Source organism: Rissa tridactyla, chromosome 1, assembly GCF_028500815.1.
Source record: "Rissa tridactyla isolate bRisTri1 chromosome 1, bRisTri1.patW.cur.20221130, whole genome shotgun sequence".
Lineage (NCBI taxonomy): Eukaryota > Metazoa > Chordata > Aves > Charadriiformes > Laridae > Rissa > Rissa tridactyla.
In genome coordinates, this window is record NC_071466.1 from 73,604,024 (window position 1) to 73,631,221 (window position 27,198).

A 27,198-nucleotide genomic window follows, 5' to 3' on the forward strand; every position below is an offset into this window, starting at 1 on the left:
ACACGTATTGTCTCTTTAACAGTTGCAATGTGGAGCCATCACTGAACTTCCATAAATCACCATTTTAACTTTTTTAGGAGAAACCCTTCAAAAGGTCACCTGTCATCAATGATATTCTAGCTAAAAGTTGTAACACTTAACCATGTCTTTAGGTTCTCCTAACTCAATTACACCAATGCGTCACTCATCTCTCTCTGGGTTTGTGATAAAAGAAGTACTGGTCTAGGGCCATTTTTTGGATCCCTGGCAGCAAGACACTGTACATGTACTTACCTCTTTCACAGCTGGATGGTTTCATTGTAACCCCTGGTGGCTCTCTCCAACATTTTGACCTCATAAAAGCGTAATGTCACTGAATGCTGAGATTTTATGGTAATTTATTCTGAAGATTGTGGCTTTTAAATCTTCCATATGTAGTTTAATAACAGCATTCTTGTCATCAGGCAAACTTTGCTCTCTCTATTAATATTTTCATCTTCATTTTTCACACACACAAACATATATACACACAAAATAAGCTGAAGATGATTTACAGAAGCATTAGAGAATGGGAAAGAGAAGGGAAGAGGCAGAGAACAAGATAACTGAAGACTAATCATACCAAAACCAGACATGCTTTTGCTGTTTTTTTCCATTCCTGTTATATTTTTGTTTGGATTGGCTCCAGAGAAGCCCTGTTCCTTGTCGCTCTTGTTGTTGTGCGTGTGCTCATGCATAAATTCAGGTCAAGTATGAAACCTCTTTTCTGCATTCCTCGTAAGAATGTGTAATGTCCTTATCAACAGATAACAAGAAATCTGAACTAATTTAGCTCATGACCCTGGGTTCTTTTTATTTTTTTCTGCCATTGCCAAAAAAAAATGGTGTTTGCTTAGTTGTTAATGTATTCAGTTCAGTAAATTAGAGCTGCTTGAAATTTCTACTAATCCTTTTCCATTGAGGGTTTCCCTGGACTGAGTGACGCTGAATAAAACAAAAACCACATGCATGCACAGGTTTCTGAGATTTTCCGGATCAAATACAATTTAAGGGGCACAACATTTTTAAATGAGGTTTTTTGTTTTGTTTTGTTTTGTTTTTAAATTACTGTACCAAAACCACCGATGACTACACAGTGTTTATTGAAAATATGCTTTGCTTGAACTTGGCCGTTAAAGTATACAAGGGCTGAGGGGTTATTTTGCAATGAAAGAATGAACCAATATATAAGGATAAAAGTAGAAAAATGGTTTAACACACAGCACAAAGATGTTTTTGAATGAATCAGTCTTTGCTATTTAATTTACATTTTGAGGGCTCATTAGGATGATGAATGACACTGCTGGAGAATAAAACATACTTCCTGAACAAAAGAAAATCTCTGTAGCCTAATAACATTTTATGCCAGCACTTACATTTGTCAGAAGTGGATGCTATTTATCCCTATGATTATTTAAAAATCATTTTTATTGTCCTTTGTGCTGTGTCCTCTTCTGGGAATTTTAATTCAGAGTTTGACACCTACTTATTAACTTCCGTGAAGTATGGAGTACAAAGGCTTATACTATATAAAGAATTCTAACCAGCCATGTTTATATTGCCTGCAGCTGTATACAAATTAGCTGAGTTTGGACTCATTTCTCTTAGAAATGGAAAAAAATGTGAGTTGTGTAACCTTTACCACCTCAGCAAAGTAAACGTGAGTTGAGCGTGTCTGACCTGGGCGTACCAGGAGATAGCAATAAGTCAAAAGGGCAAAGAGGAGGAATTTGTGGCATTAATGCCACGAATTAGGAAGCTCTATGAGTTGAAAAGTTTCTATTTCATGTCTCCTCCTTCCTCCTCTGGAAGGATGAGGGTGAAATAGGAATGCTAATGTTTCAAACTTCAAGCCCATCCACTCCTTAATCAGTAAATAATTACTTGCTGTCTTGCCTCCTTCAGTGCTTATACATGCCTATACTCTAGAGTCAAAGGTATGCAAATACCAGAAAACAGACTATCTCTGGAAAAATGTCAAAATATTTTCGTAAATTATACACTATTACAATAATTGTATTTTTATGGTTCATCTTAGAAGACACACTGCTTTTGTATCAAACATTAGAGTTTAGACCCTTACTGAGCGCAAACTGTAATTTTGCCTGCATTCCCTCTTCCACTCTTCCTGCAGTGGATCTGCCCGGTAGCAGGGATATCCCGCCTTAAGGGTGAAACACGTCAAAGGTTTCATTTGCCTTGCTGGGGGAATGCACCAGTTGCTCTGTTAGCTTGTCGCAGAGAGAATGTAAAACGAGATGACGTGCAGCTTTGCTTTGTCCGTTGTGATGTGAGGTGGGAATGTTTAGTCTTGTTTTCCTGTCCTTCCCCTGTCCAAAGCCATCCCCCACCCCTGGCAAGAAGTCCAGCTGACAGTGTATCAGGTAGCAGTATGCAGGAAAAGGTATTTCCTTATATCTAATTATACAGCTTCTCATACTGATTTTTCCATGCGCAAGATGGTGCTGATCATCCGGAACATGAGATCCCAGTTTTCATTTTCTTTTTGATTTCTGAAGAAATTGCTGGTCAGCCACCAATATGTTCCGTAGGTTTTTGCCATTTCATAATCTGTGGGCAAACAAATTGTGGGAACATTTTGTAACACTGTGACCTGACTGTGCCCAGGTAATGGGTGGGCAAACAGAAACGTTTGGCTACTTTTCCTCCCAAAGTGTGCTAGAGGTTATTTCTGGGCTCCAAGTGGCAGACTGCTGTTTGGAGAGCTGCTACTGAATCCTGGTAGACCTCCTCTCAGTGGCACCCCGTGGCTGGACCCTGTTGCCGCGGATGAAAGCCCTGAGGATACTTGTTCCAGTGTCTCCTGTCTTGTGAAGGACTGAGGCTGAGGAACCAGTTTAAAAGGCTGCTGGTTTGATTTGGAAAAACGGGGATCTTGTGGACAGGCTTGTTTGTTCTCAGAATACCCGTTTTAGGTTTTTAAGGGTTTTTTTTAGGGATTTTTAGGACTTTTCTTTTTTCAGTTGATACCCTGATTTTCTGTGGGGATTACATTCTGCTTACCTAAAATACTTCCAACCCTTTAGACTACAAAATGTACTCTTTGTTATTCTTCCTAAAAATATGTAGCGTTGCCCATATAGAATTGTAGCTATATTCCATATCTACAGTTATAAATTCCACTACATCTCTAGATGTATATTATATTACGTATGCATCTGTTTACATACGTGTTTCTGATTGTGTGCTTGTAGGGTGCTATACAAGCCTTCATGGTACCATGCATGCAAGCAAAATGCAGGTTGTTGCAGACTATTTTCAATCAAGGCATCCCCGCTTAATCCTTTCCATCTGACCAAAAGGCAGGATATGCCACTTTCGAAAGTCACATCTTTCGTGTTGGTGGCATTGATTGAGCTCTGGGCTGCAGTGAGAGACAAATAACGGGTGACTTTGGGTCTGTCCACATGTCAGTCTCTGCTGTGGGCAGTGCTGGTGCAGACTGAGGGCTCTGACGCACAAGTGGGTGCAGATGAAGAGCTCCTGCCTCTGCTGTAGGGATCCATCAACTGTTTATGCATCAGCAGCAACTGCATGACTGCAAATTGCCAAAATCAGTGCTAGTTTATTTTAATATGCCAGACTGTAAACTGTAGCGATTCAGCAGCTGCTATGCAAGCAGGGACCTCCGAGAGAGTATCGGTACAGAGAGATAAGGATGGAAATGTAAGCTTGGCTTCTGTCTCATTCTTGCTTTTTTTTTTCTTCTTTAGCTGAGAGGTACAGATATTCTGGGTGGCAAATGAAGCAATACCATGCTTTTACATAGGCAATGGTTTGATTTTGACATTTTTTCCTAGGAATGTGTAATCCCGTTGTTTCCTTGTATCTTGAGTTTATATATAGTGCCATCAACAAGGCAGCTTGGGCAGTGAGTGAGCAGTAACCGTTACTCTGCTGTGCCTGGGACCTGCATAGGTGATTTCTGCAGATGGGCTGCTGTGCCCATATAGTCCCCATGGATTAAGTGTTACAGGCATTCAGCCCATAGCTGTTGACAGATTTCCCATCTGCGGTTATTTAAATTCCTGTTGCGTTTGTAGTATAAACATATATAAAATTTAAATTAGGTGGGGACTGCTCTTTTGGGTGGATTTTTCCACCAGCCCTACAGGAGACAACAGCGACTGGCCAGTTCCTGACTACCAGGGCTGTGCCTTCCCCTGTACAGAAGAAGCTAAAAGTCTTTGCCTGCAACCCTTGCTAGCATATCTTGTTTCATAGCTGTATTTCTCTGGCAGAAAAAGGATCATGAAAAAGATTTTGCCAAGAACATTTCATTCTTTTCCTCATGAAGTACCTGTTGCTGCAAGTGCTAGAGGAGTATCCATGTTTTGGTGGAGCTTCCTTGTCCTCCATCTGCCCCAATATTTTGCTGGGCTGCAGGTGACGTAGAGTGACATCTGCAGATAAAACGTGCAGGAAATGCTGCTGGAAGTATGGCTGGGGAAAAGGAGCCAGAAAGCTAAAGGAAGCCCTTAGATTATGCATAGCCTTTTGCATGTTCGTCATTTTTCTCTGGCGTTGTTACTTCATGTCCCTACATGGCAATATGGGCACCCAAATAAAAATCAGAGCCCAAGAGCAGCTTTGCCCTTTTCCTCTCCAAGAGCAACTGGCACCTGAAACTCCGAACCCTTCGCCAAATAGTTAATTCTCAGGGAAATGAACCACTCATCATTTCTTTCATAAACAAACAAATAAATAAAAGATACAAGGATTTGATCTGTTTAATACGCATTCTCTGAAAACCAGAGTGCAGACTAAACATAGTAATCCGATGATTACAAATTATTCAGTCCTATAAAAGAAGCATGACAATTGATGACAATGTGGTATCATATATCATAAATGCAGAGCATCCTCTCTCATCCAAAACAAATAGTTTGGAGTATTTCAAACCCATAACAAATACATTTAATGCAGATCACTGTGAAACAATGTGTGTTTCTGTTTCTAATGCTGTATACAAAAGCCAGCCAAGATCTTTTTGTGTTTTATGCATTATATTCATTTATGCTGCCAATTCTACTTACTATTCTAGTATTCTGATTTGAAAAATCAAGACTTAATGTATTTCAAGCAATGCTAGATGCACACGCGTCTTAAAATTATAAGGGGTGGTTTATAAAGTAAATTATGAGACCTTAATATAATTCCCAAGTTGCGGATAGATTTTTATCTCGCTAGTTAAAGTATTGATCACAACCCTTATATTCTATCGGTAGTTTGTTACGCGAGGCAAATCAGCTGCCATTGTTACCCACGCTGAAAATCTCCCTGGGTAAACCGTGATAGATTTATTACATAGGAAGCTTTGATCCTCGGGACTCAACTAAGATATTCAAAGTTCTTGTAAAGGTGTCTTAGAGTCTGCAATACAAATTCAGATGTCTGCTGTCAAACGACTCCTATTCAGCAAGCCCGTATGAGCCACCTTTGAAAGCGAAACAGCAAGATGACACCACTCATAGCTTGACTTTTGGAGAGGTCTTTGTGCTCCCCTGCCTTTCCGTACCTGACAACTGGTTCCAGGCCGTATCAAAGTTGCATAACAGAATTTGTAAAAAGCCACACAGAAGGGTTTAATGTGTTGAGAACAAATAACTTCTTTGTTGATATCCACTGCCAGATCAAAGAGATGGAGGGTAATAGGCCCAGGACTGCATTACCTTCAGTTACACCGGGGAACAAAAGAATCAAATAAAACAGTGAAAGGCAGCAGAGAACAATAAAAAAGGAAAATACTAACAAGTCTGAAGGATTCAGCGTCCCGAAACATGAATAAAAGCCACAGAAATAAATTCATCAAGATCACATAACAAAAGGGAAGCATGTGGCTTCTCGGCTCAAAGGCTTTCCAACTGTACTCCTGTTTTCTCTACGTGTTGTTATAATTTGGGGTGCCACAAGACCTTCCTATTTTTACAGGGACAGAGAGCTGGCTCTGCTGCTTAAAAAATGCAGATTTGTTGCACTTGACCTAGATGGAAATGTCTGTGAGCTGTAGCGGTATTAGAGATTTTCTCTCCATTTAGCTTCCATTTAAAATGAAATGGGGCTACATTGAACGTTTCTTCCTCTAGAGACAAAATAACCTGTTTTTAAGTGGAGGATTATCTCATCGGTTCAAAAAAATAAAAATAGAAATCCAAGAGGCAGCTCACCTTTTTGAAGCCTTCTAATGAAAGTTTTGGAAATCAAACCCAAACCAAACCTAAGGGCAACTGAAGTTTTCTGAGAAAACTCACAAGCCCCTCTCTGGTTTTGGTCTGCAACCCAGTAAAAATTAAACTCTACTATCATTGTCCATTTCTCCCTTTTATTTCCCTCCACTGTATTGTGTGTTGCGTGTGCACGAATGCTGGCGCATACAGGATTTAAAATCATTTTTTGCTAGTAAGGCTGTTGAGAGAGCGGTTCTCTGTAGGCAGCAGCCAGAGCTTTGCAGTCTATACACCAGTCATGCCCCCATAATGCTGCGCTGTTATAAAGTGGCTGGCTACGTGTTTGCTGTATTAAAAAGAAAAATGGGACGGTATAAAGTGGTTACTGCCCCTGAGTAACATGGCCAATAGTCGTGATGTGTACAGTTTTATATTTCTGGGTTTTCGAAGTGGTGCTCCGTTAGCCTTTAGCTGTGTGGGAGAGCTGTATGCAAACAGCTGGGAACTGGCAAATATCTACTCTACTGGAAGGGCAAGCAAACTCTGTGAAAGACACAAAATCTGGAAAAGCTGAGGCCAATTTTTCTTTCTACTTTCTTTCTATATTTCACTGTTACCTGTAACAGCGACGAGCAAAAAGAAAATCAGAAAGCATTGTGACTTTCAGATGCAATATCCCCTTTAAATGGGGATAACCTGAGAATATATGGAAAGAAAAGTGAAAGCCGAAAGAGAAAGGACTAAGTTCATTTTAAGCCAACCTTTTGTCCTCCAAGCCTGAGGGACCAGTGTGGCTTCCATCAAAAAATGTTAACTAGTGGCATACGACTACTTGGGAGCTACCTACAACCTTCCCCAAACCTGGGACATTATTTATTCTCCTGCTTCTTGGTCTTGTGATTGCCCAAACAGCAGGGTGCTGGCACGGAGCCCACAGGAAAGTGGGGACGAGTGCTGAGCAGCTGCCACTCCTTGGGGCAGATGTTCTTACAGATGTGGAGGTATCCGGGCTTCTGGAGGCAAGTCCTCTGCAAGGAGGCACAGCGGTGCCTGGTTCCTGCCTAGCTGGCCAGAGGGCTTTCTGTCCCCTACCAAAGAGGACCGATACGGGCCTGCGGTGAATTTGTGAGAAAATAAATCTTTCGGTGGGATTTGGGAAAGAGAGGATGGGAAAAATAAGGAAGGTATTTGTCTACTCTGCAATTTTATAGATTTGCTGAATGTATTGATCCCCATATTAAGGCTGCAGTTGATAAGACTCGACACTTGCTTGGTTGGTTTGGGCATTTTCAGGAGACTTTTGCAGAGGATTTTTGTATGGTGTATACATATATATATGTATATACAAGGTATACCATACATATATATATATGTATGTATACCTTGATATATGCAAGGTGTCATGTACATTCTTAACTGGAAGGAACTTACAGGCCTGAGCCCTAAGACATTGCAGCGCCGACATTTTATTTGAAATTTAACGTGTCCTATTAACCCTGCAAAACCTTTGGAGAGTACTATTTTCAGTAGCTTTGCAGTGAGTGTGTTTCCATCAGACTGTCAGTGACCACAGTATGGCTGGATTTTTCTTTAGACTTTCAGGAATGCTGAGAGCACAATAAAGCTCTGCTGAGATTTTCACTGCAGCTTGGAGAATTGTGCTATTTATCAACTTCCGTGTGGATTTTAAGAGAATCCACCTGAGCTAACCAGAGGTGTCAAGGGATTTATTTAAAAATGCAGATGCATACAATTGTCATCTTCATTGATAAAGCTTTGCGTGTCCAGTAGCAAAGTATATCCCTCTTGGACAAATAGGTGTCCAGGTCATAACTGCCACAAACAGCATATGTTTTGCAGTCTTAGCAATGAGACTGACCGGTCATTCTCAATCCAGTGCAGATGATGCTCTGTTCCTTACACATAATAGACTTTTTTTTTTTTTTAAACTCCACATCCTCATCCGTATTTTCCGTTAAACAATTGTATTTTGCGCAAAGCAAGGAAAGCAGTGTAATGTTAGTCTCTCGGGCCAAAATTAATTCACTTTTAAGTCACGATCCAGAAAAAAAGGAAATACGCATCAGCCCAGACAAGGCAGAAAAAGTGTTTTCTCTCTGGATTTGCAAATAGGTTGTTTAACTCTGCTGGCTTTATCGCTAGATGCTCACTGGTCTGCCCATGCTTCAGACCTCCCCCATACAGGGTTCTCGATGATTGTTGCCCTCACGAAAGCAGCTGCAGTGAAAGGATGATATTTATTTTGCTGGGGAGGACACACTGTCAAAACCAGAACTGTCAGATGTTGGTGACATCCTTGGACTAGCAAAAGGCTTTAGTAGAAAGCCAAATGTTACTCCGGACTCTAGATTGTGAGGTTTGTAACCTAACTCTAGATCAGGTCTCAGTCTCTAAAATTGAGAAGGTGGTTTCCAGCAATTGGGATTAATGAGAGGTTGTTTCTCCCTAGAAAACAGCTCTTTCAGCTCTGTATAGCAGCCTGTCACGAGAAGTATTCTGGTGTTACCTTCTGGAGATACAAGCTGCTGCTCAGTGTTTTGGGCTCTCGGCTGCCACATGAAGATCCTGTAATCCCCTTTAACCCTCTGTGAAAGCCAGACCCTCTTTGGCCCTAATCTTTGAGTGAGGTATCGGATAGAGCAACATCTTTGTTACCCATCGTGACAGAAACCACCCTTATCTCCTTCGTCCTGTCCTCAGCTCTGCTAACAGGATGGTCACCCCGATTTTTAATAGCATTTCAATGTGAATGTCTTTCCTTTTGACTTAGTAGAGAAATTGTTCAGATGATGACGTTTTATCAATATTGAATTCCTCATGCCAGGCTCCATTTCTTATTCCCTCCACCACCGCCCAAAGGGTAGATTTTTCCCCATGAGCCGTTTCTAAACGGATGTAAATAGGCTTTAAGGAACGCCTGATAGATGTTTCTCTTTCCATCAAACACTCATGTACAGGGGCTTTCTTCTGTCAGGGGCCTTTTGTGGGAGAGATTTCTGCGGAGTTGTGTACTGTAAAACCTTCTATCCGTAAGAGGTTTAACCCTTTCTGCGCAATAGTTTGTAATCACATAACCTTTAGCTCAGTGGGAATGAATACCAATTATCATTTATAAACAGTTCCTCTCATTATGCGCCTATTTATGGCATCTTTTATAGCTTGCTAATTACAAGCACACAAAACAGAAATGTTTGGAGTTAAATAATGTAAACAGGGATGTAATTGATTTTCATGTTGAATAGTTTTTATTGATTTATTGTTAATTAACATTTTTAAAGGATCTCTTGGCAAAATAATCCATTTAATTTATTGAATATTACACTAGCTGATGGTATATTCATATTAAAATGTCACAAAAAGATTAACAGTTCCATAATACTTGTTTTTCCAACTGTTGCTGCTTTACAGATGTTATATATTCTCCCCAAACAAACACAGACAATATATTAAATGCAATCGATTGGTCTCAGTCCAGATCCTGGCGGACAAGTGTCCACATCACTAAAAATACCACATTCCAGTTGACACTAATTGGCCATCTGTGCAGCAGGGAGGACAGGCATCTAATGGGGAGAAAAGCTGATCTCTGTCGCTCCCAGGGCAGAGTCCTTGGGTCGGCTGTTGAAGGAATGCGTGGGCTGAGGGGAGAAGCCCATAGCTTTGCTAAAAAGCCTTTCCTACTGCAAAGCCAAAAGACTCTGGTGTCCAGAATGGAAACTTTCCAACAAATAGACCAGTGTGTCAAGCAAGCAGTCACTTAATATTTTCAGAGGATGCATACGGTACTGCAGAAAATGTATGCTGAAGGCATTTCCAGAGGACTTTCCCACCAGCTTTTTCCAGTTTTTGGGTGGGAAGAGGGGCTGTGGAGTCCATTGAGGGGGGTTGTTGACAGCATTTTGGTGAATGGCAGTTACCTTCAGCTGCTGTTGACTTCACTGAAAGCTGAGGTCACTTACTCGACACCTCCCAGGATCGAGCATCTAGCGAGGAGTAAAATTGCAAGTTGCAATCTTCATTATTACCATCCCATTATATTTTTCAAATGGGTAGCAAGAGAGTGTAATCACATCAGACCCTATTTTTTCATTAGTGAAGAAAAACATTAATATACTGTGACATGGTATTGATTTGGTACAATCAATCTTTCCCAATAACAATAAAACCTTTATATTTTATTAATAGAACAATGCAGTTCTTCTCCATTACAGCTCCCTTTTATTGTTCTGGGTCACAGTGTAATTCTGGCATGTTTGGATTTTTATTTTTATGAATATAATGTGAAAGTCTGTAAAATTGCTCCACCAATCTGCCAGTAGGTTTTATTTGAGGCTCCCAAGCATCTTTTATTAGATGAAATGTTACCGGTCCAGCACTGGTCATTGATTGTTTGATGGCCCTTAGGGGTGGAGAGGGTGACGAGGTTTCAGAAAGGTTCTTGGCCTTTAATTCTCTTGATTTTTTTGTGGTGTGGATTCTGAGACTTGGACTCAGAACTTCTCATCAGTTTGAAGGTGACCTCTCAACACGTGGCTGGACCCAGCGCTTCTAAATCCCCTCCAAGTTGGGCTGTAGGTGCCAAAACGCTAGTGAAGCTCCCAGCAGCCATCCAGAAAGCGGCCCTTCGGCATCACCTCACTTTCTGACTCCAGGCTTTCCATACTTAGTTCAAGTCAGGCAGTACATGGGCAGGAGGTGCATCAAGCTCTGGGGCAGGCCATGGGCATGTGCTGGGGGAGTTACACTCTAACCTCGTCTCCCTGCTGTTCAAAAACAAAAATGCAATACCCTGAATGCCTTTATTTATACCTCCACAGTAAATCCATCTTCAACTAGACCTCAGCCTGAACTTCAGAGGCAGAATCCTTTCTTGCACACCGGCCCCTCAGGTCTGCATATCGGGCCAGCACAGCCTAAGGCTGGCAGTGCACTGGATGTAAACTCCTCTGCAGTCTTCCTTCTTGGAGGCTCTACTCTCCAAAAGCTTCTCTCCTACCTCGGTTGTGGGTGAGCTGCTGAGCAAGATGTTCAGAGCAAGTATCACTCTTCAAGAGCAAAACGTACTCTTGTCTGATTAGCATCTCCTTTCTAGTTTGCCTGGTAAGTCTGTTGGATCATTTGGTGTTTCTATCTACAGATATTTTTGATTCATCTTCTTCGATTAGCCAGAATATCTTCCTGTTCCTGGTACAAGACTGGGGCATCATGATATTCCAGTTGCAATGAGGCTCCCAATTAGTATAGACAGATAGTTTCAGTAAAGCAAAGCTAGATGACTTTCATCACTAGCTCTTTATTCACTTTTTTCCTTGAAGTGAAATCTTTGTTAACCTTTTTCCTCTTCCCTTTTGAACCAAGAACAATGTTGCAAGATCCCATGGCAGGAAAAGTAATCCCCATAATAAATATGAAGGCTCCATCTCAAAAGAGAATGGGCTTATTAAATGTTACAGTTTATTAGAAGTCACTGTAAATTAGATGGATTTAATAACTTTAATTAGAGCAACGCTTTGTGACACAGAGCTTGAGGAGAATTCAGCTGATCATCCCCATCTCCCTCCTGTATGCCTCCGTGTCTAAGGAAGCATCAGCAGTTCCTCAGAGTGAAAGAGAAACAGCTCCTACTCGCAGCAGTGCAGAGCACAGGAGAAAACTACTGTATCAACAGACCATGGCCACTGGCACTCCAAATTAGTAGTAAGAAACAGCACGAGTGCCAAGTAAAGCTTTCAAATATCAGGGACAACAGAAAATCAAGCTTCTTCAGCAGTCTCTTCGTATCTCTTCCCTTGGTGTAACCCTGCCCAGTTCAGCTCTGCTTGCCTGCATTCTCAGAGAGAGACGAGGGGTCTTCTTTGCTTGAGGGCTGTAAAGTGCCCAGCATTACTAACAACCATTGGTGAAATGAGGGGGGCTACAGTACACCGTGGCTCCCTGAAGTCCAGCCCTGTTAAAGTAGATGGAAACATTACTGGTAGGTCTCAGGTCAGCCACCGAGATGGAAATGCCATTCTTGTTAGAGGAGGAAAAAAAGAGAAATACAATTCTTAATTCTGTTCTGGTCAGAGGTTTTTCCTACTCAGTACTTTTCCTGTGGGACATTGCAGTTTATCAGAAGTGAAAATGTCTGCATCTGTGTTGATTTTGACCAAACCTATTTTCATTCTTTTTTGAGGAAAATATTTTTCTTAAAGGAAAAAATTACCAAATTTGGAGTCAGGGTGAAACATTTCAATATTTTGTTTTAATGGCTTCTTGATTTAGGTCATATATTGTTCTGTAATTACAAATTTTATTTATATTTCTTAAAATTTGTTGTTAAAGTGTTTTGATCTGATCAAACTTTAATTTCTCAACTGAACTGAAGACCACTTCTTATAATTTCATTTTGAAGGTAATGGTATCACACAATTAACATTTTTAATGGGAGCATAACCAATGGAATAAAATCTACATGTAGGTGCCTGTCCCCTTCTCCCCCCCGCTCCAGTTCAGAATGAAAATATATTCAAAAAAGTGGGCACTTCCTGAGAGACAAAAAAGTCAGGTTTTGAACCGGTTGAGGTCTAATCTTTTAACCAGCCCACCTTTCCTGGGGTCCAAAGTCTTGCTTTTTCTCTCCAGTGTGGGTTCGGCACAACCATCCCATAAAGAGCCTTTTGGAAGATGTAGCTTATGTAAGGAAGTCAACAGCAAGTTAAGCCTGAATGTCTAAAAACCCTTCCTGGGCATCTGCAAATGACCTCTCCCAAAAAATACCTTTACACAGCCTGGCTATATTTCCACAGAAACCCCAGAAGTCACCTCTCTGGTCTCAGGCACGTCTCCCTGTTAAATTTGAACATTTTATTCCACGACTTGAAGGTGTTAAGATCTCTTCAGAGAAACGATCGAAGGGAGACTTTGTTGAGGGCAATGGTTCTCCATAACCCAACAGGCAGAGGCCACACGTACGAATAAATAAAAAGATAAGGACTTTACTTATCTTTTTCATACTGGAAGTTTCTTTCTAGCAAATGGATTGTATAGAAAATGTTATATATACACATATATGCGTGTGTGTGTTTGTGTGTGTGTATGTATCTCCATACTTTCATGGTCTTGCCTGGCAAAGAAGCATTTCCAATATGCTTTGAGATCAAGGTCCATCAATGTGGGCTTTTTTCCCTTTTTTTCCTGTTTTTTTTTAATCATGGATTTAGGTTATTGTCTGCCAACATTTACTTCCTGAAGCTTCACTTTAGGCTCCAGGGGAAACCCCGCAGCCCCGTTTCAGGCGGTGTCGTGCGGTGCCTGTGCAGCACGGGTGGGAGAGCTGCCCTAGAGGCAGAGGTGGCACCCAAAGGGTGGCACTTGGTGGCTGCTGCCATGTTGTTGGTGGCAGATGCCTGGCATTCAAGTGCTGACACAGCCAGCCTGGCTCCCGACGAGTGGAAGAGGCTAAGTATGTACCTCGGCCTTCCGGAGATCTTGATCATGCCTAATTTATACCGGAGACCAAATCCAATAACTTCTGGAGACTTTGTAAAAACACTTAGCACAGTCCAAACAATGACAGCACCAAAAGCTCGCACCATAAAAATCTCTTAGGCTAAAATGTAAATAGATACTTGCAGAAAATTTTTCTTTCTTTCCTTAACACAAAGATTTGAAAGGAGGGAGAAGTATCACAGATAGGCAATTCCTTTCAGAGGGGTTTCTTTATATATCTCCATGTGAAAGCTGTTGGTAAGGGAAGCAAAAATAAAGCAATGCTCTGAAATAAAATTTGTACAGATGCAGCTTTTTTTTGAAATGACATCCCGTTTCTCAAGAATTCGATGTAGCCTTTAGTCAGCCTTGTTTCTTACCGTTCTCTGTGCTTTGCATGGTAATTAGCCGCTCGTGTTATCAGCAGCGCGATGCTCCCGGCTATTTCTTCAGCAGCCGCTGCTGTTATCCTCGGCGGCGGCTCCTCGCATCCTCCTGCCAGCCTGTACGCCAGCCCCACGTGTGTGCAGGTGCTCGGTGTTCTCCAGGCTGCGCCGAGCGAGGAGTGAGGGTAACGCGCGCAGCATCGCAGAGGGGAGAGGCTGGAGCCCACTTCCCCCAGCAGCTCCCTGAGACGTCCCAGTGTTCAATGCAGATGGTTCATTGGAGGTTCAGTGGGGCGAGTTTGTTATGACAGATCACAAAAATGCAAGGGGAGGCAAATGAGCTGGGTTCGTCAATGTCACAATAAATACAGGGTGGCAGCTCCTCGGCTTAGTTGGGAGCAGCAGCCTCAAGACCTTTATTTTGTTTTTTATTTTTTTTTTTTAAAGTAATTAAAACGTTTATTGCACCAGTGCACTGTGGCATGCAGGCTGTCGAGAGGGTGGAGGGGCTGCTTTGCGCAGATTGCCGGCACCGCTGACATTAGCCTTAACGCAGGTGCTGCGTCACGCAGCCGACACTGACGCCATAGTGCTTGGATCAGGCAAGGCCACTGACGCAAATAGCACGTCGAGTCCTCTGTGCTATTCGTTGTCTGGAGGTAAAGCAATCTCTTCTTTTAATTCAGATTTCAAGAAACGTTTACCAGCTTTTTTTTTTTTTTTTAAAACTAAAATATGGCCATGAAGTTAAATTCAGGTTGCCAGGTTCAGAGGCGGCGAGGGTTCCTCTGTAACATGAGTAGAGATGTAGCGGTGAGGTTTCCTCTGTAACACGAGTAGAGATGTAGCGGAGAAGAAAGCTTTTAGAATAAGAATGGGGATTTTTTTCCATACCGACACCTACAGACACTTTTCAGACATAGCTTAAGGTCCCACAATAACACTCTGCATTTGATATCATGAGGAAGAACATAATATGGCCCCAGGCCATATGAAATTGAAGTTGCTTGCTGTGTGCAGAGCATGGTCTCTTAACTTCCCCACCCTTATTCTAGGAAGTTTGATATCAACAGTAATGTAAGATCCTTACAAGTATTCAAACCAAAAAAAAATAATAAAAAAAATAAATTTGGCATTCAAAAGATGAAGAGCAAAGAGGGAAATATAGAAACTGAGGGTTTTTTTCCAAATATTGTTTTCAGTTTTGCGTACCTTGTCTTTGGTCTTGTGTTTCCAGCTTTTTTTTGCCTTTTGAAAAGCTGTGTGATGTTATTGAGAGGGATACGTGAAAAGTTTTTTAACTCCCTGCCCAGAGATATGTTGTGGTAGGGAGAATAGCTATAGTTTTAGTTCTGTGGTAATGGAAAGTGTAATTTCTTGCTGATGAGTATTTGCACTTATTCCATTACACTTCTAGGAGGGATATTTAATTTTGTAACAGAAGTTTGTTTCTAAACCTACTCTGAAATAGCCTATTGCCAAATTTACCTTCAGTAGTTTTGCCTTCACACAAAAATAAAGAGCGTCATTTTACTATATGATCAACGTATTGTATACAGCATAAGATGGTAGGTCATCTCATCCCTCCTTCTGTAAGACGGCAATGGACTAGAAGAGCAAACTTGAGGTCTGGCAGTAAATTCGTTGCTCTGTAAACAAGGCGCTTCATGACGAGGGCTTTAACACTCTCCACTGTTGTGAATGGGATTAACAAGTCACAGGCCAGGGTTTGGGGAAGGAGAAGGAGAAAATGGAGGGAAGCCCACAGAGACGAGAGAAATAAAAACTAGCTAATATGAATTTTAAAATTCTTAAATATCCAGAGATTGTTGTGGTGATTCTGTCTGTCTTGTTAGCTTTGTTAGCAACGTGAACTATTGCACTTGCTCCAGCGTCAGGAAAGGTCGCATGCAGTGTTGCGCGGCTCCTCGGGGACAGGGCTGAGATCAGAACAGGGCTACCTGCACAGGGCTGCGGCTTCTCTTCAGCATCACTACATCAGGTATGAGTAACTCTCCACAGGCTGACTTTATAGCATGCTTAGTTCCTTTCCTTTTGAAGTCAGTGGCATAACTCCTGGTGAACTGCAAAAGCCTGTGTTACACCAGAAAGGGTTAACGCAATACATTTGTTTAACAATCGAGAGCCATATTCAGCCAAGATTTGGCAGGAGTGCTGATAACAAAGCACTTATGACTTTCTATGAATTGGCATGAAATAGCAGCCACAAAAAACTATGAGACATAAATTGTTCCCTCGCATACGTGTGGCTGTCGCACTTCTGACCTTGGTTACAGCCGGAGAGAATGAGCGGCTGCGGATCCAGACCTCCGCGGTCACTCAGCTCAGGCTGGGGAGCAGCGGTGACAGTGTCCAGGACTTGCACAAACTAGCTAGTGGGATCATTTGGGTCTGGTAGGCACAGAGGTACCTGTTTTTGAAAGTGCCTTGTGGTTTTTTGGGTGCCCAAATACAGAAGTGGTAGAGAAGTCTGATTTCCAGGAGAGGATAGCTCAGCACTTCAGAAAATCAAATTGCTTTGATACTTCTCCAGCTGAGCACCTGAAAACTCAGAACCTCCAGGTGTTTTTTGAAAATGAGAGGCGAAGACCAAGCACACCTTCCTGCTAGCTTTTTGGGGACAGTGATTATTTGTTTTGTTTCCGTCCCCCCGCTTCCCACATGGGAAGACCACAAGCCCCAGTCTCCTGAGTTAGTTCTCTTCTGCAAAAGGAAGAAAATCTTTCTGTGGGGAATTGTCAGGAAATTTAGTGTGGTGAAGTAAATCCTCAGAAAACTTGCTTGGTGCAGCAGCCACCCGTACCTTTTGGAGAGCTGCAGGAGACGGGCACCCCCTCAGCATTGGTACCTCCATCCGTGGTGTGCCCTCTCTTCCCAGTTGTGCCGGGCAGCGCAAGCGAACTGGGGGCAGGGGGCAGGAAGGAAGGTGGGGGGGGCATAAGTATGGCAGATGCTTACCTGATCCCGGATTTCCCAGATCATCCTGGAGATCCCGGATTTCCCCTCCCCAGAACGGCTCTGGAGGAAGCCATCCCATTGAGGAGAGCTGAATTCCTCCGCGCCCTTGGTCCCTTGGTCCGGGTGGGTTTAGGGCCAGCATTTTAAGAAATTGTAGCCTTCTCAGAACCGCTGTGCTGCCAAGCCCGTGCTCAGAGTTGCCGCCAGTGTCGCAGTCCCTGCGGCCTCCCCTCACTGTCACACAGGTGCCTCCACCCTATACATCGTCAGGCTTCGCACAGGCAGTGTCCCTGCAGAGTCCTGCCTGCACAGAGGGTGCGGAGAGATGTTATTTATTCCATTTAAGTAAATGCACATATTGGATCTATGTACATGCGGTAACTGTTCTGCTTATGCTTGCTCACATGCAGTATATCCAAACCAGCAGGAGCCGTACCCAAAAGTGGTGTAAACAAAATCCTATGAATTTATATAAAGATGTTGCAACCGTATGTAAACACTGCAAATATTACGTCTTTCTCTGGTGCTGATGGGGAAGAATTTGAGAATTTTAAGCAGTGCAACTTTTCAGATGCTGGAAAGACTTGGCCTCATTTCGAAACTGTAATAGAGGTTGGAATATATTTCATGTGACAACCATGTCCTCAAACCTGCTATTTGTTATTTCTTTTGAAAACACAAACAAACAATTTTCTCATTTTGTTTACAGGACAGTGGAACAGGAGATAACAGCTGCATTGAAGAAATACTGCGGGTAGGAATCCTTAAACGAGCATTTTTTCCAGTGCCATTTTGTTTACTCTAAAAAGACAAAAGACGAACAAGAATATTACAATTACTGCTGTTAAAAATATTACTCTCTTAGATTTTCATCTTTCTAAGGAAAAAGTAGACAAAATTATTTCCTCATGAAAAATAATTGAAAAATCTGTGAAAACAACCTTCCAGAGCCTCTGAATTTCACTGCTGCTTTGTGCCAGTACGGCTGACCTTCATGCATGCAGAAGCAGATAATGGGATAAATTATAAACTGAAATGTACAATGATGTTTCAGGTTTACACACCATGCAAAGTGCATGTTTCCATTAATCACGACTGTCAAAAATCTTAATTTTGAAGGGAGGTCTAGGAAGGTCATTTTCCACCTGGATTTAATTAGAATCCATTATGTAATGTCATTATGTCCATTATGTCCATTATATAATGACAATGTGCAAAACTGTAGTTATTTCCATATTTCATTATTATTTCTTTTATCTTAGTAATTTCTAGTTTATTTTCATGGAGCAAATTAATACACATCCAGACAGATCTTAGCTTGAATCAACTTTGATATTGATTATTCTGTGAGGCGGACAAATTTATAAACAATGAAACATTTCCATATATTTTAACTTGCGGTTTTTTCCGTTCTTTTCCTAAACTGATAATTCAATAATTTGCAATGCTTATAAATATGATATAACAGTGATTGAAATACCAAACAAGGTAGATGGAGTGGTAAAACCTCCCTGTTACTGTGTGCGCTTCCACCTCTTGGATATCCACTACCCAAATATTTCGGATTGTTTATAAACTATGGGGCTATAAATATTTGGTTTCGAGATTAGGAGTGCATTAAGCCTGTTGTTTCTAAAGGCATTTCTCCATTCTCCCTGAATATGTTAAATACAGCTTTTAATTCTGAAGCCGGACAAAGAGTTTATCGAAGGGTGATGATGATGTATTGCTTATGACTTCATTGGCAGAGCTTTTAGTTAGCTAACGTTTACAAAGTAGGCTTTTGTAGCACTGAACCACATATTCAACAAGCCTTAGCCTCAGTCCCTGCTGTTTTGTTACGAATTAGTAGCAGATAGTATAATTCATGAGAGCTTTTTACATTTTTCACGATGCACTAAGTATGTGATGTGATGTGAGGATTATTCACCCCTTTTTTATGCAAGGCTTTTAAAATGAACAGTCAAAGAAGCTGGTCTTCCTCCTTAGGTTGTGCAGTTTGGCTTGTGCAATTAGCGAAACAATGCAGAAGAGACATGGTTCCTTCCACAGAGAGGAACATGGATATGTAAGAGACCCCAGCTGAGAAGAAAAATGCACTATATGGCTAGGGACAGTAAGGTGCACGTCCAAACCAGTGAACAAAGCTGCTGCTCTCTCTTTTTTTTCCTCAAGAAATATTTTTGTGAAGCTTCATGATGAAGCTATCCTTGGATGGATAGGACCCTTTTTGTTTGTGAGGATTTATTCACAAATTCTTTCACTTTGCTTAAAAACTGAATAAGGCAACCCACAGCTCAAAAGCCACACTTCACATCAGTGTCTTGCTGTCTGCTGAGGCTTAGCATGGCTAAAATGGCTCTTGTCCTCACGCGAATACTCAGTGATCATGGGTAATCTCTGCATTCTGCCCATCCTCCAGGTCTGCAACCTGGCTCTCGCTTTCTATTCTGGACTTCCCTTGTGTCTCTGTGTCTAAAACTACACGTAAACCTTGCAGAGTGTTACTCTATAGCATTTGTAGCTGAAGCTCTTTCTTCACAAAGGTGTAAGTCTCAGGTCCAAATTCTCATTCCACACCTTGATTGCTGCAACATCCCCGCCTTGGTTTTGACGAATGCAGTGTTACCCACCTCCCTTCGCGCTGCTGCGCAGATCATTTTCCTCGCTTGACATCTCGCCCAAAGACATTTGTCTTTCCATCTCACCGCTGTCATCTCCTTCTCTGTCACATCAAGTACAGCTGTTTGTCTCTGATTTTAAGGCCTCAAGTCTACCGGTCTGTGCTAATATATTAGCTCCCACTTTAGCTTACCTGGTGATGCCAGCCTGTGTCACAATGTTGCTAAGTTTTACATCAGTTAATTTCTCCCATGTTTTCCATCAGATCTGGGAAGAGCCTTGAACACTTTCCCAATTAGCTCCATACACGCCTTCAGGCCCTCTCTTAAGAACGTCCTTTTTCACAAGGACTGTGGAAAAACAGTCCTGAGGTCAGGGCTATACCGCTGTTTCTCATGCTTGGACACTGTTGTCCCTCTGGTCTCTTGTAGTGCCCAGTGAGGTCAGATATACCCATCTGCTCTCTTTGGCCTGAAAAGTGAACTTTCTGTATCAGGGAACTGCTGTGTAGTACAAAAGCAATGCTTAGGTACTCTGGCAATACAAATCCAGATCAGCAGTGGTGGTTGTTACTGATAATTAGTGAAAACAGCAACAGTAATAATGCGCCATTGCTACTCGCTTTGTAAATTAGTGGCATCCAGACTTTTCCAGCCATCTCCGTGTCCTCTTTTTGTCCTGAACAGATCCATTCAGTTTCAACACAGATTTTCTGGTTTTCAGAAACAGACTGTTTTTAAGGAATGCCATTTCCATGTCTTTGTTGGAGGTGCTATTCACATAGTTAAGCCAAAGTTTAGCTGCTTTTTGGACAGAATATGTGCAGTTCCTGTACAGGTGCCCAAAGGCAGACAACAAAAAGCCACAGGAACTGCAATCCTTGTGTTCGCCTCAGAAAAGATGGCTCTTTGTTGGCACACTGAACTGTGTTTATTGTAGGAAGGGCCACTTGACTGTATGGAGCATCAGCAAAAGGAAGAAGATGCTTAAAATTTATCTTTGTAAGGAACATTGCGCCCAATTTGAGCTCTCTTGCACAACACAAAAGCAGAAAACATCCTCTCTTTCTAAATAGCATGTTCCCTGCACACGTCAGGCTGTGGCTTTTCCAAGGGATAGATGCTTCCACGGCATGTCTGTGTTTCCCCAGTCGAGACCAAGGGCAGTAGGAAGTGTCCCCCAGGTCTGCTCCATCTGCTTCCCTGTGTTTCCTTCCCCCAGCGCCTGAGAGGAGGCAAGTGCTGGTTTGCTCACAGATCTTGTCACCCTCTGGTTTCAGGACATGGCCAGAACTAACATCTGGACCTGGGCTGCAAAATCAGTTTAGGCATAGCTTTAAAATCACCAAACCTTATTTTACACTAACTGTGACAGGAATTTATAGTCTTTGTGCTGTCTGGTGCACCACAGGGTGCCACGGCTTAAGCCTAGCCTTTTTTGATGTTGTTTTACCAAATGTATCAGGGCTCTGTAGACTTTGTAAATTGACAGATCCTTCTGCACGAAGCTGCAGGTTCCAGAGAAAGCCCCCAAGAACTGAGACGCAGAACCGCTTCCAGTCCTGAAGGAGGTTGATTAACAAGACAGTAACCCTGTCGAGATCGGAGCTGTTGTAAGGACTCCTGCTGGGTTTATAATCACTGCAGGAATCCTGAACCTCATCTAACCCCATGCACTAATTTATAGCAACTTCTTCAAAGTGTAGTGACGGCTCTGTCCAGCTGCCGGCATGCACGTCAAGGGCAGAGAAACTTCTAAGAGAGCCTTCGGTGTAAATAACTCCAGTAAGACCAAGTAACAGATGTAATGTCAAATCAAGAAAGAAAAGCCTCATTACTTGACAGTAGCTGTAAAAGGCAAATCCTTGTAAGCTTTTGCATTGTTGGTGGAAGATATGGTAGAAAACTTTGAAGCAGAAAATAAGAGTTAAGACTACACAAATATCCTTTATTCCACCATCCCGGAGCAGTTGCTACCTGAGTTCCAGAGACACCGCCAAAGCCAACCTATTCACTTCCTCACTAAAACACAGGCTTGCTAAGCAAGATTAGTAATTTTTGGCTGATTTTTGTTTGATTTTATTAGTGTGTGAAACTGTGTATTTTGTTATGGCTGGTGGGGTTTGGAGTAAACATCTATTTTGCGGTAGTACCTGCGAAAAATGCAAGAGTCCTGCCTCTCCACAAAGTTCACTGTTGCAACCAATATTGGATCCACCCTGAGGATATTTGCGATGGATTTAGGGAGAAAGGGAGTGTGTCGAGTGCACGCAGTTCTTGGTTTCTAAGATAAATGGTTGGAGATTGATCTGGCTGTTCTTACAGTCTTAGCTTCAATTTCCTAGAGTTGCGGTAGTTTTGTTGAAAGGAAACCCATGGGCAAGCTGAGCTCTTAATTACTGAAGATGTGAATTCCTTGTGAATTGCCTGGGGTTTTTTTTTGTGTTGACATGAGAGGTGTCGTTGAACTGGGGCGAGAGGGACGTAATTTGAGTGTTTGGCCTGCAAACAGTGTTTGGCTGCAGGATGTGGAGGCAGTGGGAAGCTGGTGGAGCAACAAGAATGCAGAGAAAGGGCTGGAGGAAAACCAAGCAGGAAAACCAGTTAACACAGCAGAAGCCGCCTCCTTTGGGATGGTGTGGAGCAGTGGGGAGGCAGGATGGGGTGTGGGGTGGAGGACAGATAACTTTCTTTCAGGGAAGACAGAAAAAGTAGTGAAAGGACTGAGACTCTACCTACAAACATCCCTCCTGGTGAAGGGCAACGTGGCTTGGTGCCACGAGTCTCCTGCCCAGGGGTGAGCACCCGCAGGTGCCCTTGCAAATAGGTTGTGACTCCCCACGGCCACAGGACATCCACTTATGAAAACATGACATTTTAAGTGTGATGGCTTAGAGGAGTAATTTACGTGAACCTCTCTACCCCCTGAAACTAATCAGAGTATGTAAAGCACAGTACTTCTTCTTTGAGCAACGTAAAAAACTGAATGAAAACAGAATCTAATTCTGTATTTTTCCCCTTCCCCACTTGGGATCCCTTGGCTCATTAGCAGCCTTGCTAATTCTTTAGCAGAAAGCATTAAGGATCAGCCCATCAAATATTCAGGGTTTTTTTCAAACCCAAACAGCCATATGTGCCGTGAGATCAGCTGCACTCCATCAGCTGATTGAATTAAAACAAGAGCAGAGGTAAATTAGAAACTGTCTGCACAAGACAAATCCTGTGAAAACATGAAATCCCACCAAACACGCTGTCACTGTGAATAAGCATCACAGTCAGTGGAGCACGTGTCAATACTTAGAGGGGAGAAAAATCAGTTTCTTAGAGGTAGGTTGTTAGTTCAACAACTGTGAACTGCTGCCTTGTAAATGTTAATGACTGTAAGATCCCACTGGCTGCAGTTAAGCTCCTGGTGGAGTCGGACATGTGAAGAATTACAGAACACAAATATGGTAATCAGCAGTATATTTCTAAACACTCCTCTTGCTTCCCAAAGCAGAGGGAAAAGCCTACAGGTGGAATGAGACCCACTTTGCTGCACAGTGCAGGTTCAATAGCTACCTCGGCACTAGCAGAGAGTTTCATTGCAGTCTCGCCTCGCCGCCGGAAAGCAGTTGCTGGGAAACTGGGAGGAAGCTGAGAAGGCCGCCCTCAGCACGGCACCTTCCTGGGGAAATTCGGGTTGGCTTTTGTGACTGAGCCCGGCGGGAAACTCCTGGGAAAGTTTCAGGAGGAACACAGCAACCTCCGGTGAAAGAGAGGTGGCGGGGGAGAGAGAAGGCATGGAGACTCAGAAGCAGCCCCAATTTGCTGATACTACCTTTCTGGATCAGTCTCATTGAATACAGAAGTACTCCAAAGTGCCAGAATCGTATTAAAAATGTATCAGAGGCATAAAATATCATTTGTTTTCATTGAAATCTTGCAGAATAACTTTCACAGCACTGCTTTGCTTTCATTCTCCTAAGTTTCAGAGCAATTAAAGCATTACTTTGGCCGATGTATACTGTTCATTGCATTTCTTCAGTATTATTCTTTTTGTCTTTCTTACTCAAATAAATGAAAAAGCATACCCAAGAGTGTTTGCAAAATGCGTCATTTCACCCGAGGCACTAAAACCCAGAAACATTAAGCCATAGTTCAAGCGATCTAATCCAACCTCCAATACTCACCGATTAACGTTGCTCTTCTTACCACACCGTGACATCCAGCTCGTTTGTACAGTATCTTTTCTCCAGCAGTCACCGTCTGCAGTGATTTACCTAGGTCAACTTTCCTCCAGCCAGGCTGGGTACCGCTAGTGGTGTGGATGGCAGCACTGTGTAGCTTCAGCAAGCTCTGCCTGGAGCTTCTCCAGCTTCTCGGTGAGAATTAGCAGTCCATACGGTACCTTGTGCTACTAGAGGAAAATTAGCAGCAGTACCAGAGCTAGCTGAAGATATTTTGGCATTGTCCACATAAGCTGCAATGACTGCAGAGACGGCATACCTGTGTACACCATCATTCCCTTGACTCCTCACACCTTAGCAGCTTTCAGGATACACCGTCTTTATGTGGTGCCTTGGCCTTCCCCTGTGTGTCCGCTGCAGACAGGGTCTCTTTATTACCTCTTTTGTCCCTTTTTGGGCTTTCTCAGAGCATCAGAGTCTCTCTCCAAGTGATCTGTTACTTGTCAGCTCATCTGAACAGATGCTGCTCCTGGTTTGGGCATCGTGCGTGGCACATCCTTTCGATTGCCCATGTTGTGGTTTTCAACTGTCAATAAATCTTCACAGCCACCAGGTTAGACCCAGATATGTAAGCACTGCTTCCCTGGTCCTTAGCATATACAGTCTGAGGTACAGAGCACCATGTAAAATGGTATGCTGACAGTGATAATGTCAACCAACCATTAATTAGTTGTACATCAACAGCCACCCTGAATTGTCACACTCGAGTTTTTGCTGCTGTCACTGTTGTTGTTGAAAATAGTGTCTCAAAGGAGTTTGAGGTTTGAATTATGCTGTATATTTAAACCTTGAACTTAATTAATCTCAGCGTCAATGAAAAAATATCACCTTAAAAAGTCAAAAACTATAAATATTTTGGTGGAAATAGGAGATCAAGCCATAAACTCTTATGGTGGGAATAAGACTTACAAGAAATGCCACTCAAAGGTAGTCTGCCTTTCAGTCTTCCAGGTCCCAACACAGAACATGGAGGCACTTTCTGTGGCATTGGCCACTCATGTGCTGGGGCACTGACATTCTCAAATATGGCAAAATCTGATCTGTTTTGAATCAAATGGGGTGGTACAGAGGAAAGAGACCCATATTCTTCTTAGAACACAAGTAGCTGATGTGAGAAGGCTTTGCGTTAGGAAAAGGCAGGCCAGTGTAAAAAGAGCTGGTGAAACACTATCGTGCTAATGTGGTGGAATTAATTTTCAAAATTGCTGTTTTGTAGCGAGTGTATGCACCCTGCTATTTGACAAGGCAAGAGAGAATCCAGAATGAATTATCCAGCCTCTCTGCTATACAAAATAATACAGTAAAATGCTTACTAATTCTTCCCTCTGTTTAGAGTGTTTCACAAAGCTGGAAAAGAGGCACAATCACCATCTTGTTCCAATACAGAGAAATGATTCCTTGTTATTAATGGCAAAGGGCCAGATAGATCCTCATTTTGTATATCCCTGCCACAGCTCCTCTGAGGCCAACAGAATTATGTATGTTAATACCAGAAAGGAGCGGTGCTATCAGTCCTAATGAAAAAAAAATATAAAATTTGGATAATAGCAGGTATCCACACTGTTGGGAGCCTGGGATTTGATGCCTTCAGCTGCCATCTTTAGAGAGCAGCCTACTTTCTACCCCCTTGGTAAGATTCACTCAAAACAAAGTGAGACCACAAAGGAGATGTGACTTGAGGTGGTGGCATCCTCCAGTAAATCCTGTGGTGACAGTGGTTTCTTCCTTGGTTAAATGGGCTTTAAGGAAGCAGACTCATCAGAGGAATGCAGCTAGATGCTGTTGTATGATGTATTTCCCACCCAAGTTAGCAATCCCTTTTTCGTCACCGTGTTTCCAGGGATGGCTGTAGAGTAAGGGAAGGAGAGACGGAGGGCTTCCCATAGTGTGCGTGTGTTCTGGGCTATAGACTGCAGCGGTGGCTGCAGAGCCAGGCAATCATTGCCCCATAGTCCCTGATGCCTAAGGAGACGGCCCTGGTTTGCCCTGTGGGCCCACAGGGTGACAGACCTGCTGCCATCCCCGCCTTAAGATACGTCTCTGAAAAGCTGCCTTAAATCGAGTTGTGGGTTTCAGTGGCTGACATTACACGTGTACTTCAGCAGTGCACCTCTTCCTGTCATCTACACTAATATTTTCAGTAGACATGCTCTGACATCTAGGAAATTCCTCTGTGCTGCCTGATTTTCCACAACTGGAGATGATCAGCAGGAACTCTCCCACCACTGTCACTTTTTGGTCTGACTCAGGAAGTGTGAGCTCTCTGTTTATGTCTGAGAGAGGCAGCTTTCCTCATCTGGGAGCTGAGACTAATGTTCTTTTGTTAATCATATTTAATCATATTTAGGAGCAACACATGAGTTAGCAGTTAGCTTCACTTGGCAGAAGGGCTTTAAGGAAATTGTGGGAGAAAAGAGGAGTCTGCTAAAAGGAAATTAAATCGCTTTCAAGAATATTCCATTGCAATGTCTATACTAATAAGTAAAATGGACTAATAACTGTTCTCTTACCCTGAGGCCAATCAACGGAGCATGGCTCCTGTCCAAAGAGCTAAACTCTTACAGCCACAAAGCAGAGTGGCTTCACCCATGCTGCCTGTTGGGAGAGGCCCCTGGGCATGCAGGGGTTTTCTCTGCAAGAGTTGGTCCTGGCCAAAACTGTGCTGGTGGCAGTGATTTAATGATACGCACGGTTGTGGGCCAGCCCTCAGGTATGTGGTCCTGTTGGTGTGTTAGGAGAGACGTCGTCTAACTTTTCCATACAATGCGCTGGGCTTCCTCCAGCCTTGTGCAAAAACTCAAAGACCTTGGAGAATACAGTGCTAGCCACACTGCAAAAAATGTGACTGAAAATCTCGAGCATTTTTTATTCTATATATTTTGGCATCTTTTTGTTATTGTGGTTCATTGCCCTTGGGATATATTGAGTTGGGTTTTTTTCTTTGAGAATGTGAAAGGTAAAAACTGGTTTTGAAGGAAAGACAAGAACATACACAGTCGTTTGTCTGCAGGATGCAAAGTGCTGTTAATAGAATATTTTAGGAGAGACTGACTGAATACTGATCAAGTTTTCACCAACCAAAATGCCATAATATCTGTCCTTTATGATTAGCGCTAAATGTCATTTACTGTGTATGGTGCATTGTGTCATTCTTACAGTTATTTTGGATTTAGTACCTTAGGAAGTAAAATGCTATCTGGTGTGCTTCAAAAGTAAGGCACTTGGAAAAGACCCAATTATTTAATGTACAAATTATTGATGTCACCTTAAATGATGCGATGCTCAC

General features: G+C 42.5%; 1 protein-coding gene across 1 annotated transcript in view; it reads left to right on the forward strand.

Annotated features, from left to right (window-relative positions):
- AFF3 (ALF transcription elongation factor 3) overlaps positions 1 to 27,198 on the forward strand; it is a 327,221-nt gene that overhangs the window by 131,186 nt on the left and 168,837 nt on the right. The window contains exon 4 of the mRNA XM_054190585.1: positions 17,772 to 17,816. Coding sequence (XP_054046560.1) covers positions 17,772 to 17,816 — 45 coding nt within the window. The remainder of the gene's footprint in view (positions 1 to 17,771; positions 17,817 to 27,198) is intronic.